This window comes from Polistes dominula, unplaced genomic scaffold (genome assembly GCF_049000335.1).
Source record: "Polistes dominula isolate Pdom_NZ unplaced genomic scaffold, Pdom_raw_medaka contig_27, whole genome shotgun sequence".
Classification (NCBI taxonomy): Eukaryota; Metazoa; Arthropoda; class Insecta; order Hymenoptera; family Vespidae; genus Polistes; species Polistes dominula.
This window is the reverse complement of record NW_028300906.1, coordinates 2,626,747-2,641,789: the sequence shown is the minus strand read 5'-3', so window position 1 is coordinate 2,641,789 and position 15,043 is coordinate 2,626,747. Positions and strand designations below refer to the sequence as shown.

Below are 15,043 nucleotides of genomic sequence, written 5' to 3'. Positions count from 1 at the left end.
AATATTATATAATAAAAATATTTAGAAATGGTGTCAGGAATAAATAGATGGTTGATTGGTGACGGTCATGAAACAGTAATAGGTTTAAAAAAAAAAGAAAAAACATAGAAAGACAAAATAGAATTAGCATTTTGATAAAAAAAAAAAAAAGAATGTAGTGGGGAAAGAGTAGTGGAGGGGGAAGGAAGGTGGTTGGTTATTAGCGGAAGAGGAAAGAAGAGAAGAGGAACGTGAATTCTCCCCACCCTCATCCCACCTTCTTCTCTCTTAACTCTACAGATCCATAAATATAATATATATAGATATTACACACACACACACACGAACGTATAAAGAGACATTTAAAAACCTATAGATAAAGACGAAAAGATTGAAACATGTGTGGAAAAATGTATATGTGTATGTGTGCGTGTGCGTGTGTGTGTGTGTATTTTTGTGTATTAGAAATTTGTCTTCAGTTGGCGATATAGTTTGGGCCAAAGATTACTATGATGTGTCAAGAGAAAAGAGTAATACTAGTAGTAGTAGTAGTAGTAGTAATAGTAATAGTAGTAGTAGTAGTAGTAGTAGTAGTAGGTAGATCGCATGCGGCTTGCATGTGCCGCCTCTTGAAACAACGCTTGCGCACTGTTCAAAGTTTCGGCAAGCAGGCAGACAAGCAGACAGGCAGGCAGGCAGGCAGACACCAGCTCGCAGCTACGGGTGCATCTCGCGGCAGTTCGCGGTCGCCTTTTAAAGAAACCTCATTAACTATCTATCAGTTGCTTTTGATATATATAGGTATATATATCTCTCTGTCTCTGTCTCTGTCTCTGTACAGCATCAAAGCAACCCAACCGCGACACCGCGACTGGAAAATTTATTTTTCTAATCTTTTTTTTTAATCCTCATTCGTAACACGACAACAACAACAACAACAACAAAAACAACAAGAATCAAAATAAGAAGAAAAAGAAGACGAAGAAGAAGATAAAAGACAATATCAATTCTTCGATTGGATCTGTTACGAATCTTCCCCCCCCCCTAACCACCCCCCCTCATCTTTTCTATTCGTGCATAATATCTATTTTCAATAATTTTTCATTTAAACAAGTTTTATTGTTTTTTTTTTTTTTAATTTTCTTTTTTTTAATTGTAATATAATAATCTTTTACTTTATTTTTGCCCACTTACCAGATATAATTTATTTGTCTTTCTACTTTTTCTTAATTATTTATACTTTTTTTTTCTTCTTCTGGTTTTTCATAAAAGATTTGAATGTAGTATTAAACGTTTGAGATTGTCTTATAATGTAAACTTGTTTAATTAATCGAACAAATATATATGAAATTGAAGAATAGAAAATAGATTTTTTGAAGTTTGGATTGGAGAACATCGTTGCACACGTGCGAGTTAAAAACTTTGCGAAGAAGGGGAGTCGTCGAACTCGCGTACAAACCAAATCGAATGTCACGGACTAATAAATTGGATATGATCAAGAACAAGTGATCCTATATTATCTAATAGCTGATATATCATCGGGTTTTTTCTTTTTCATTCTAATTGTTCAGAATGATATATACGTTTTTGCTAATCGTCCTGTGAGTGCAATTTGACGATTGATTATCCTAAAAACGAAAAAAGAAAACAAAAAAAAAGGAAGATAAAGAAGATTGTCTTCTACATTTGTTTCGTTTTGTTTTGTTTTGTTTGTTTGTTTTGTTCATCTTCATCTTTTTCTCGCAAGAGGAAAAAGAAAAATTGATCGAAAGAGAAAACATAGAGAGTGGGTGGTGGGTGAAGAAGAAAAGTTGTAAAACTCACACGCTCTCTCTCTCTCTCTCTCTCTCTCTCGTAGTAAAATAATAAAAAATAAAAAATAAAATAAAAGAAATAGAGAACGTCGTTTCGAATAAATTGTGTGGGCGACACGAGGTGAAACGAGGTCGTCGACCACACGAGAGAGAGAGATGCGTTTCTCGATGAGGAAGAAAAACTGTTAGAACTAAAGGAAAAAAAAAAAAAGAAAAAAACTATAACATTTTTAAGGGGGTGTTTAAAACAAGAAATTTTCCCTAAGATAAGAGAATATTCTTATAGAAGAAATTTAAAAAAAATAAAAAAAAAATAGAAACAGATAAAAAAAATTGGTGTGTGAAGGATCTAATGGTCGAGATACAATTTCGACGTTCAACGTTAAAATTTCCATCGATGCTGCAACCACCCTCTCCGCTGATGGAGATGGCGTCCCTGCGTTTACCGGACTCAGAAGAGTTCGACGTTGATACTCGTCGTAGAAGTAACAACGATAACATGTTACCAACTACGATAGCTACCTCATCACCAAGTATAGGTGGTGGTGCTGGTAGTAGTAGTAGTAGTAGTAATACATTTCAACAGATCAAAAATGATCTTGGTGATTATTTGAATTTGTTGGTCGAGGCTATTACGACTAATCCTAGGGGTGTTGTTGATCCCACATCTATGATAGATGAACAAACTGGATTATTCAACGCTAGTAAAACACCGAATATTTCAACGACGATCGAACAATTACCTGATCGACTTTACAGGCACAGCATGGCCATGTCTGCTGTTTATTGCGTAGCATACGTTTTAGTATTTGTCGTTGGCCTAATTGGCAACAGTTTTGTCATAGCGGTCGTTTACCGATCACCAAGGATGAGGACCGTTACCAATTTCTTTATCGTCAATCTCGCAGTAGCCGATGTCTTGGTCATCGTATTTTGTTTACCAGCCACTTTGATGAGCAACATTTTTGTCCGTAAGTACTTCAACAACTTTCTATATTTTTTATTTTATATATATATAGACACACATACATACATATAGAAGGAAAAAAGCAACTTTGATTTTTGACCCTTCTCCAACTATTTCACGCAACGATATATAATACATCTACACGTACACCTATATATAATACGTGAATCGTTCTATCTCGTCTCGCATAACTTCTCAACGTTCCAAAGGCGTTCCAAAGGGTCGTTTAACTTTGCCAAGGATAAAAAGAAAAAAAAAAGAAAAAAAGAACTTGGAGAACGTTGCTCTAGCACAGGAAGCTACTTACTACTTCCTTCTAAGATTTATATTATAATAACGTAGAACAGGAAACCCCAACGAAAAATTTATTACAAAAGTGTTGGAGTATATTTCCTGTTTCGTACCAAAGTACTACGAGAGTTCATTTTTTTTCTTTTTATTTTTCTTTTTCCTTTCGCAAAAAGAATCTCGTTCAATCGTTTAAAGTATTTTTCACGGAAAGGGAAAGGAAAAGGGAAAAGGACGTTCTTTGAAGTGCAACGATCGTGTGTGTGATACGTTGGCCAAACAAACCGTTGTGCACTTTTAAATTGCATAGTGGTCCTCCCTATCATTTTGTCGACGGTTTCTCGTTCTCTCTCTCTCTCTCTCTCTCTCTCTCTGACGAGTTGTTGAGGGCAGGGGTGTGAAGGGTGCACGTAGCTTTGGAGGGGATCCCTTGGTACTTCGAAATCGATTCTTCCGTGACGCCCTGCAGCACGATATTCGCGGAACCATTCAAATTATTATTACAATATTTTCTTGCACAAGGTTTTTATCAATTTCAATTAAATTTTGTTTTTTAATGTTAATTAATTAATAATCGAATCTTTACAATTTTTCTAACATTTTTTTTTATGTCTTCATTAAATTAATAATTAAATCAGAACAAACATGGAAACAACGGTAATAGAAAAAAGGTGTTTTAGTTTAATTTATTTTATATATTTTGTATATAATTATATATAATGTATGATTATATATTTATTAATTATATATTTTATTTATATATTATTTTATATATAAAATATTAATATATAATATTTTATATATATATATATATATATATATATATATATATATATATATATAATATAATTAAATATATAATGTAATATATAATAAAATTTTATATATAAAATAATATATTTTGAATATGAAAATAGTTTTTATATATTTTATTACCAAATACCCGAACGATCCTAATACTAGCCCGAGCTTTTTAAAAATAATCAATAATTTGATAGTCAAAAATGGGGCTTGTAGGGGAAAGTGTTAAGATAAATTCGTGATATGGGGTAAGTACTACCCCCGAATCCCTGAGAGGGAAAGAAAATCGTTGAGGAAGAATATATGCACTTTCCCGTGTCCCATTTTTCAACCAAGGACACCGTGAAAATGATTTTTTTATTACAAACACGATATACGGGTATAAATATATCCTACATATATTTTCTTTTTTATTTAATAGTCCTCTATCTCTCTTTTCTTGTATCGTATAATATTCTCTGTATTATCATAATAATAATAATAATTATTATTATTATTCATCGTTATCATTTATATTAATCATTAACGTCATTCTTTATTTCTACGTCAATATCATCAAAAATTTGACATATTATTTTAGGTACACAGTGTACAAATATATATTACAAAGAGGTTGTTGTTCAAATATTTAATATAACATTAATTATAATAATAATAATAATAATAATAATAATAATAATAATAATAATAATAATAATAATAATAAAAATGATAGAAAATATTTTTTTTAAATCGAATAAACGAAATATCGATTTTATTTTTTATTTAAACGAACCTTTTTACATCGAAAAATCATTTACGATATTTTTTATTTATTTAAATAAATACGTTATTTTAAATTATTCATATACATTTGACGTTGTGTATTTCTCAATTATTTACATAGTTACAAGTAATTCATTTTGTTAAAGACAAAGTTTTAATATAGGAAGATAGGAACGGTTTCTTTTTTGTCACCGAAGTACCAATATGAAGACACGAAACATTTTTATGACGTACTTCCATTTCCTGGTGATTCTCATTTTATTACCCACCCATCCCTCATCCACGTGGTTAGCGATCGTGGTTCGTCAGGTTAACTCAGGTTCACGCAGTGTCACGCAGAGTATCATCTCATACCAAACTACATTTTTCTTCGTTTAATACGCCTCGTACGATGAACTATCATCAACAAATTTTTTCTCTTTTGACTAAAACACATAGACTCGATGGAATTTGAAAAAAAAAAAGGAAAAAAAAATAAGAAAATTGTATTTGCCAAAATCGATTAACGAAATTATTTGTACTCTGATCAAAAACGAGTCGTTTGATTCCACAATTTTTTCCTTATCTTTATTTTCTGATCTTATCTTTCAAACAGATACGAAAATATAATATTTCTACCAATACGTTAATGCATAAAATGTTTCGATTTATTTCACATAATACTACTACTAATATTACTCGAATAAAATTCCTAACTCTTTCCCCCTTACCTCCCCCCATACGCACATTTTTATCATACTTTCTACACTCGGAAACTTTCTGTCTGTCTTATTTTGCTATTTCGATTATCTTTATTTTAAATATTTGTGGGTTTAAAAGAACGATTATATAATTAATATATATATTAAATGAATAAATACATAATAATTAATTAAATTATTAAATATATAATATATAAAAATAATATTATAGTATATTAATTATATTATATATTATAATATTATAAATGACGATTGTATAATTAATATATAATATATATATTAAATTAATAAATATACCATATATAAAAATAAAATTATAATATATTAATTATATTAAATATTATAATATTATAAAAAAATGACGATTATATAATTAATATATAATATGTATAAAAATAATATTATAATATATTAATTATATTATATAGTATAATATTATAAATGACGATTGTATTATATATTATTAATATTATAAATAACGAATTATATATTATATATTATATATTGTATATTATATATTATATATTAATAAATAACAATTGTATATAATTATTATGTTTTTCCAATCTCTCTAATAAAATATTTGTTTCTTAACCCTTAGAGTGCTATAGACACACATATGCGTTTGATAAAAATTACTAACATTATCTTTTGACTTATATCCTTGTTTTTTAATAATAATGTAAAATAGTGTATAATGTTTAGTATAATTAAATTAAATAATATTCCTAAACAAAAACATTATTTATTAAATATAATTTATTATTAAAATCTAGTTTAATAATAAATTATTTCGTTCTTACAAAACATTTTAGTTAAAAGTATTCAACACTCAAAGGGTTAAGATTTAACCATACAAAAGATTTGTCTTGTTCGTTGTAAATATATATATATATCAATGTTTCTTCATATTCATTCATTTTTTTTTTTATTTGTTGTCCGTGAAACGTTATAAACAAGTATTTTCCTTTCAATTAAGAGACAAAGAAATAAAAAATGGACAAATACTAGTGTTAATATTGACGACTTGGTAAATACGTGTTATGAGAGAGAAAACACTGCTGCATGTGCATTTTTACTCAAGTGGTCTGTGTTGTGTCTCTGGGTATTATTGAAATAAAAAAAAAAAAAAAAAAATAGCAAAAAAATAGTTTCATAAGAGAATATTTACGAAGCCATGTACACACACATACACACACACACACTCATTGGCGAGGCTAAATTCTACCGGTTATTCATCATTTATGTCATCTCATTCATCAAACAATTCGACGTACGATTCTGACCTATTATTAAACTTCCATATTCATTTTTTTTTTATTTTTTATTTCTTTTTCTTTTCCTTTTTTTTAATTGTCAATATAAATAAACGTCTAAACAATCATAATTGTATTTTTAATTTTGTTTATTAAATATACGACTATTTATATCATCAGGAATTTCTTTTGGGTGAATAATCCTCATATCTTTTTTTTGCCAATGAAATAAGAGACGGGTGGGAGGGGAGGGGGAGGGACGGAGGAGGAGCAGCGGATAGATGAAAATATTTTCCTTAATTTTTTATCGTTGAACGATAAACGTGAGTTCTCTTTATAATATGGGAATATTGGGATCGTTCATATAAATCGGAATGTTGGTACTGCATGGCAATGCCATACATTGCCATGCATGCATGCAATAATCCTTAGATAATATTTCTAACGCGTTTTTTTCCTTTATTTATTTATTTATTTTCTATCATTCATTGTTTTATTTTAATTTGATTTTAATCGATTTGATTTTATTCTTCATCTTCTTGTTTTCCGCATAACACAAGCAACAAAACTTTATTTTACTCTCTTAGGCTAACTGTTTGGTTTTTGTTTCTTTTTTTGTAATCGATTATAACATAAGTACGTAAAAAAAAAAAAAAAATTAATTAACACGCGAGTCTTGTTACAATTGCGAAACGTACAAGTTGATATATTATTTGATAAAAGTCAATTGCAATCGAACGAATAAATAAAATGAAGGCAGCCGTAATTCGACGTGGTGAAGCGATAAAGAACAAAAAGAAAAAGAAGAAAAAAAAAGAAAAAGAAAAAACAAGGCTAAAAATTAAGTTCGTGTTACGTCAATTGCGATGTGTGGTTCTTCGCTTTAAAGTGACAGGTTAATCGTGAAACGTAACGAAAGAAGCGTGACACCGTTTGTTACGGTAAAACTACTACTACTACTATTACTACTACTAGTAGTCCTACCTTCGTTCCACCTAAAGCAAATCGATTCTAGGCGTGCTGTAGTTTCATTTATTTACTCCTCTTTCTCTCTCTCTCTCTCTCTCTCTCTCTCTTTCTGTCTACGACTATTCGTTCGAGGGGTCAAAGGGGGAATGGGTGGGATCGTCGTTTTCAATTCACCATACTTCGATTAGAAACTAAACGACGACTAAATAATACCGTGTCCATTCTTTTTCAATATATAATTGGAAATACGAGCAAACCATGCTTTATACTGTAATAATAATAATAATAATAATAATAATAATAATAATAATAATAATAATAATAATAATAATAATAATAATAATAATAATAATAATAATAGTAATAGTATCAACTAAAACAACAATGATAGGTTTCCTTTACCTAACCATCAACCTAGGATCAAACCCCCCTATCAAAGGAGCTTGAAAACTAATACCCAAGGTTCTAAACCACCATCCTCTTCCATCTAAGTTACAAAGGAAGAAGAGGCATGCAGCATTTTGTAAAGTTCCTCCTATATGCATTTAGGTATCTCTAATACATGTATATTACGTATTTGTGTTAAACGTATAGGTCATAGGAACGTTTAACACACACACACACACATACTCATAGTTCAAATACGTAGTAGACAACACAACCAACAACAACAACAACAACATCAATGAAGCTCTTTGCTTCTTGTACGTACGCTTTGAAATGTAAATTGGCAGCGATCTTGAGATTCTGAACTAACAACACGTCAAAATCGAATTACTGGCTTCATAGTCGATCATCGTGAAAGGTGAGGGGCCAGGAAGGGAAGGGAAAGGGGCTTCACGAGATGGTGGGCGTCATTCGTTTCGAACCTTTTTCAATTCTTCCTTCTTGGTTTTAATGAAATTTTATGGATCATTCGAAATACTTTAAATTTTTTCTCTAACAAATTTCGATCCATACATTAACATACTTTTCCTAAGCTAATTTATTTCCTATGACATTTTAATCTCGTTTAATACCTCTATAAACAATTATCTTAAAACCCCATAGGGAAGGAAAATTTGAAGGGAAAATTTTTCTCAAAGAATTCTTTCATTATCAACCAACAGATAGACCAAAATTTGTTTTGCAGAATTTTCTCAAGTCTTCCAAACCCTCCACTTCTTTCTCCTGTTTAAAAAAAATTTCATTTATCTATACATACATACATTCATACACTTATATGTGATATTAATTAGAGAGAGAGCACCTTTTTTAATCGACTTTGATTGTAGTGACCTTAATCTTTTCCTTTTCCTACTTCTCGAAATGGCCTCGACATCGCATTTTCTTTCTGGGCGGCGGCCCTTAAACATCCTAGTTGGCCTCGCTAGTTCTTTCCTTTTTCGATGAGACTTTTCTTTATTTCTTCCTTCCTTCTTTCCTATTCTTTTCTTTTCCTTTTTTACTCGTACATTTCATTTCAAAATTGTACAATATCCTTTAAATTTCCAAAAGAAGATATTAATCACTGAACTTAATACACACACACACACCGTTCCTATCTTTTAAAAAGGATCATCAAGTGGATCGATGTAAAACAGATTTTGAGAAGAGTTTCAAACAAGATGACTTTGTTTTTGCACCTTAATACAACTGATAAATTGATTTAAAACAATGTATCTATTTTCTAACACTGCAATCTTCTTTAAAGAAGATAAACTCTAATCTGAAGTGAAACGAATGAAACGGAGGGGATGAAAACCTTTATGGTGAATAATAAACCAAGTCAAGCAAGATCCTAAGATAAAGTTAGTTAACAATAAAATATGAACACAAATTTATTTTAACTAACAAACAACAAATAAAATAATGCAACAATGCAAATGTGTGATCGTAGAGTTGCAATTGAATGTTAACACATTCGCGACTGGCATATGTTTTCCTTATTTAATACTGAGTACCGGCAAAAATTATGAATATTGTTTAAATTTATATTTAAATAATAAAATATAATTATTTAAATATAGTATACAAATTTATTTATATTAAATTTTTCAAATTTAAAATGACGTGAATTCACGTCAGCGGTTGCGAATGTGTTAATATCGAAAGTATATTAATATAATATACATATAATGTTAATACGGATTAATATTTTAATCGTTGAAAGTTGTTAGCAAGAAAACAAATAGGCCGGGACGATTATATAACAGATAGGGAGGAAGGAAGGAAGGTGAGGGGGATAAGGGAAATAGGTGGTTAAATTGAAAAAGGGTGTTGAGAATGATAGTAGTTACAACCAATGTCTGTGTGTGTGTGTGTGTGTGTGTATGAGGGCTAGGTCATTGCTTGGTATAGTATTTCTTCTTGCGTAGGTGCAAATGCATCGGGTGCAATGTGTATATGTGTTGGTAACAGTTTGTGGTTGTACATGCATACATGCATGCATGCGTGGGTGAATGTGTGTATATCTATAGATGCACGTGTAGAATAGAAAGATAGAGGAAGAGGAGGAGGTGAGTCTGGTGGGTGGAGAGGAAAGTACCCTCTCTTGCACACAGCAGCCACGCGGGACATAGCAAAAGGGGTGAGGGTGTGGGTGTGGGTATGGGTATGGGTGTGGGTGTGGGTATGGGTGAGGGTGTATCGAGTGTGCTGGCTGCACCAGGTCAACGACCTGAGGTGACCGCCTCCTTCACCCTCCACCTGCAACACAAACCCCGTGTTACGAGAGAATCTCTCCTCGGAAACTGGGACTCGAGCGAGAGCACGTTCCAACATTTTCAGGGACTCCCTTTTTTCCCTTTTTCCCTTCCTTCCTTCCTTCCTTCCTTCTTTCGTCTTTTTCTATTTTCTTTATTCTGTTTTATTTTTGCTTATAATTATTCCGACCCCACCCTTATTGTATTTTATTTTATCTATACCACGCCCCTTTTCTTTATAATTTTCCTTTTGTTTATTTTCGTTTATCATCCTCCTTCGAAATAAAAAAAAATAAAAAATGTATAATACATTTCTTGTGTGACTTTGATGAAAATTATTTTTTCTTTTCGATACGTCCTCTTTAATTTTTAACCCCTTTTTTATTTGTTTTTCGTTAAAAGATGTTTGACTATGCATCAAGCACGTTTATTAAATTCCTTTCTAAAAGATTCTTTATGGTAACATTATTATTATTATTAATATTTCCCTTTTATTATAATTTAATGTATTTTCTAGTATTTGATTGCAACCACACATGCTACGTGAAAATATTTGAAGAAATATTAAGCAGAATAGAAAAATGAAAAATTATTTTCTTAATTAATTTAAAAAGAAAAAAATTAAAAAAAAAACCAAGAAGAAGAAGAAGAAGAAGAAGAAGAAGTAAAAAGCAAATAACAAAATTGATGATACTAATTGCAGAATAAGTTTAAGTAGTAGTAGTAAACGGACTTGTCAACATAGAGATTACAATTAAAAGGGATTTCAAGTTAATTTGAGAATATAATATCTTTAGTATTACACCTTATCTTTATGCCATTATACTTCGAAAACTGTCATGAAGAGAAGAGAATAATATTCCTCTTTCGAAGGATACGTCGAATTGCAGTAAGGATTTCCTTCTCTCTCTTTCTCTTTCTCATTCTTTCTTTAATGCACTCTCTTTTCATACTTTTCCTTTGTCGATTTTAGTTTCTCATTGTTAACCTTCCCAGTGTTCTTAATACATTAAGTAAGAACTTAACAAATTATCGGACAAGGTTAAAAACTTTAACCTGCCATTATCATTCCTTTATTGTTATTTTCCTACTTTTTTCTTTTTTTTTTTTATATAATTTCAATGATCTTAATATAACTGTTAGTGGTATACATTTTAAATATAAAATAAAAATCAAAAGAAAGGGGGAGGATTCGTTTTCAGTGATCAAATTTGTTATTGATCGGACAACGGTACTTCAACAATTTCATTATTTAAATTTAACGAATAGTAAACGAAATACACAAAAAGAAAAATATATCGATGGATAAATAGAATTTGTTGTGTTCGTGTTCAAGTAGGTTATAATGAAAGAGAGAGAGAGAGAGAAAGAGAGAGAGAGAAATGTATCCATTGCTTTTCATTTCGATCACGAGGCAAGTAATGTGGTCGTTCACCTGATGCCAACACCACCACCACCACCACCACCCAATGCAACCCGATATATAATCATCTTCCAATATATAAATATATATGTATGTGTACATGTGAAACAGTAATCGAATAGATTTCCTATTACCGGAACAATCAATATGGGTTAGGTCTCTTTCCAACTAGATGTAATCATGTCTCTAAACCTGTACGAATTCAAACCTATACAATTATATTCATCACATATATCTATTTATCTATCTTGGAAAAAGTTTTCACGACATTATGTTACATCGAACCAACCCCCAAGTGTTTATAATTTGTTCATTCAAATTTTAACGAGAAATATTACATCGTCAATGATTTTGTATTATCACGATCGAAAATTATAATTTAAATTAGTGGAAAATTTAGACAAACACACACATCTATCTATTTAATCCTCATATTCTATCTTTTACCTGTATTAATTCTGATATTTTCTTATCAATTTATCTCTCTATTATAAACTCGCTGCATTGTCAAAAACATATGACAATCATGTATATGCAATCGACATAGATAGGTTCATGTTTGTGAGTCGAATTATCGTGTGTTATGGGTAACATGTAAATCATTTATGCGAAAAAATCAATCAGACGAAAAAGAGAGAGATAGATACAGAGATATCGTATTAGTATCGTTTTAATATATATTAGGTTGGCAACTAAGTCATTACAGGATTTTGTTTTACATCTAATTCAGTTTTTTTTTTTTTATAGCAAATATCAAAAATTTGATGAACGTGGCATTATGATACTGGCAAAAGGTCATCAACAAAAATGAACAGTACCTATATGAATAAATTTATATTTTTAACACGTTCCATGCCACGTGTACCACCGATGGTACACTTAACATTAGACATATTTATTTAATACACTGAAAATATATGTTTATAACAAATTTTATTATGTACAAAAATATTTCTATTAAAATATTGACGCATTATACAAAATGCAGTATAGAATAAAACACATAAGTTTATTTAATTGTTATATTTACAATAATTAATAATTAAATGTAATGGTTAATTTTATTAAAGCAAAATTAAATGGCCTGGGTGACAAGTCAGGTAAAAAGGGCTTGACAGAGAACGTGTTAAGCCAAAATTTGGAATTTTCATTCTTATTTAAAATCCGCAATCATTTAGTTACCAACCGAATATATGTATATACCATCTGATAACAACACTATCTAATGAAAATTCATATTCAGTTTTTTTTTTTACGAATAGAAAAAATAATGTAAACCGTTTACGTGTTTTATGAGAAACGTATGAGAGAACAGTTGTTGAAATTATTATTGTCTCAGGTGTAAGTCGGATCCATCTCAACGTGTATACACAACTGTTACTATCTTCTTGTAATCATGAATGCAAACGTGTGTGGGTGTGTGTTAGTTGTGTCGTTGTCGTTGTCGGTTGTTACTTATTCATCATCGTCGTCATCGTCATCATCGTCATCGTCGTACGCGAATTAATTGAAGTTACCGTTTTTCTTTCTGTTTTATTTCTTGTTTTTTTATTATTATTTTTTTTATTTTTCTCTGTATATTAGACAATGCAAGTGGTCGTTCGCGAGGCTAAAAAACTTTGTGAGAAAATATAAATGCGCTTTTGTGCGATGTCTTGTGTGTGTCCTACTACTTCCTTCTCCTCCTCCTCCTCCACCACCACCACCACCCCTTTTTATGATTCAACTGCAATTGCACTCGGCTCGAGATTAAAACAATTTTTTTTTCTTTTACTCTTTTTCCTTTTTTTTCTTTTTCTTTTTCTTTTTCTTTTTCTTTTTCTTTTTACTGAAAGAATACCCGTACAACGAACGATTACAATTTATTGCAATCTGTTGCTTTGTGCCTCGACACGATTATTGTTACTACACACATACACACACAACCATTAATCTTCCTCTCACATTTACATTAGGAATTTTACTTTGATTTTTTTCTTTTTTTTTGTAAAATGCAACATAACCGTGAAAGATACGATTGATTGGTATAAAATATGATAAATAAAAAGAAAAGATTATTTATAAGTATAACAAAACATAAACAAAAATATTACTTAGATTTAGAGATTATTTGTTAATGTTTATAAAAAAAAAACAATTAATTTTGAAGAATTATTCGTGGATTCTGATAAATATTGCTTTTAACACTTTAATGGGCGCACGTGTGCTCAGTCAAACGTCGTCAGGGGCCCGGTAATATTTTTCAAGAATTAATTTTAAAAAAAGACTTTATTATCATTCACGAGAAAATTAATATACATAAAACAAAAAACAACAAATTTAATTTTATATAAAATAATAAATATATATATATATATAAAGTTATAAATAAATTAACGGCCAATGTTCCAGCTATCACACACATTTTGTATGAGCGTCCATTAAAGTGTTAATATCGGTATTTATAATTGATTTTTTCTTTTTCATTCATCTTTGTATACTTTAAAAACTCTACTTTACTCAACTCTTCTCTACTTTTTCTTTCTTTCCTTGTGTTTTTTTGTTTTGTTTTGTTATGTTTATCTTTCGGTATATGAGGTTTCCCTGCGATCTCGTCCTTGAAAATTCTTTGAGCCTTAGACTCTCTCTCTCTCTCTTTCTCTCTATCTGTTTCGGTAAAGTAGAAGAAGGAGACACGTGAAGAATATTCTTTTTTTTTTTTTTTTAAACGCAAAAGTCCAAATTACCTCTTTTCATTTGCTGAGCGAAATAGTTAGTATAGTTAGTACGCGATTTGCCTTCTCTATGCTTGAAGATTCTTCTTTTTTCTCTACTTCGTTTCTTCCTTTCTCTCTCTCTCTTAGTTTTCTCGGTCTTTCCCTTTAAAAATTTCAAAAGTATCGCGCGCCCTGCACTCACTACTCCCTAACCTTGACATAATTCGGCCTGAAAAAAAAAACATATGTAACGTGGGATCGTTAAAAAATGTATGAATTCGTGTTGTACAAAGGCGCGAGATATATGACAGAATAAACTCGACTCGATGGGATCTTCTCGAGCGAAATGATCCGATGTGGGTCAGTGGTATTCGATGAGATGTACCTACATGTTAACAAAAAAAAAAAAAAAGAAAAAATATGAAAGTTAAAGAAAAGAAGAAGAAGAAGAAGAAGAAGAAGAAAAAGATAGAAACTTGGTATAGAAATTTTATTAAACTTTCCTTCAACTAATACTTCCCCAAAAAAAACACATATGTTTTTTAAACATATTTTTGTTCTCAATCGCATTAACCAGGACGGAAACAATGGTGAGGTTTGATATTTGCGGCAATGAACTTGCGAGTTCCTAATGCCAATTAATAATAATAATAATATAATCGCATTAACCCTGATATTTCTTTTTATTTTATTCCCTGAT

At 30.4% G+C, this 15,043-nt stretch overlaps 1 protein-coding gene across 2 annotated transcripts in view; it reads left to right on the top strand.

Annotated features, from left to right (window-relative positions):
- The first annotated feature begins 653 nt into the window (after positions 1-653).
- SIFR (SIFamide receptor) overlaps positions 654-15,043 on the top strand; it is a 51,450-nt gene continuing 37,060 nt past the window's right edge. Inside the window, exon 1 of one of the 2 annotated variants that reach the window (XM_089179490.1) lies at positions 654-2,764. In XM_089179490.1, coding sequence (XP_089035616.1) covers positions 2,146-2,764 — 619 coding nt within the window. In that variant the 5' untranslated portion in view covers positions 654-2,145. The remainder of the gene's footprint in view (positions 2,765-15,043) is intronic. The other variant, XM_015332799.2, reaches the window with a different exon arrangement.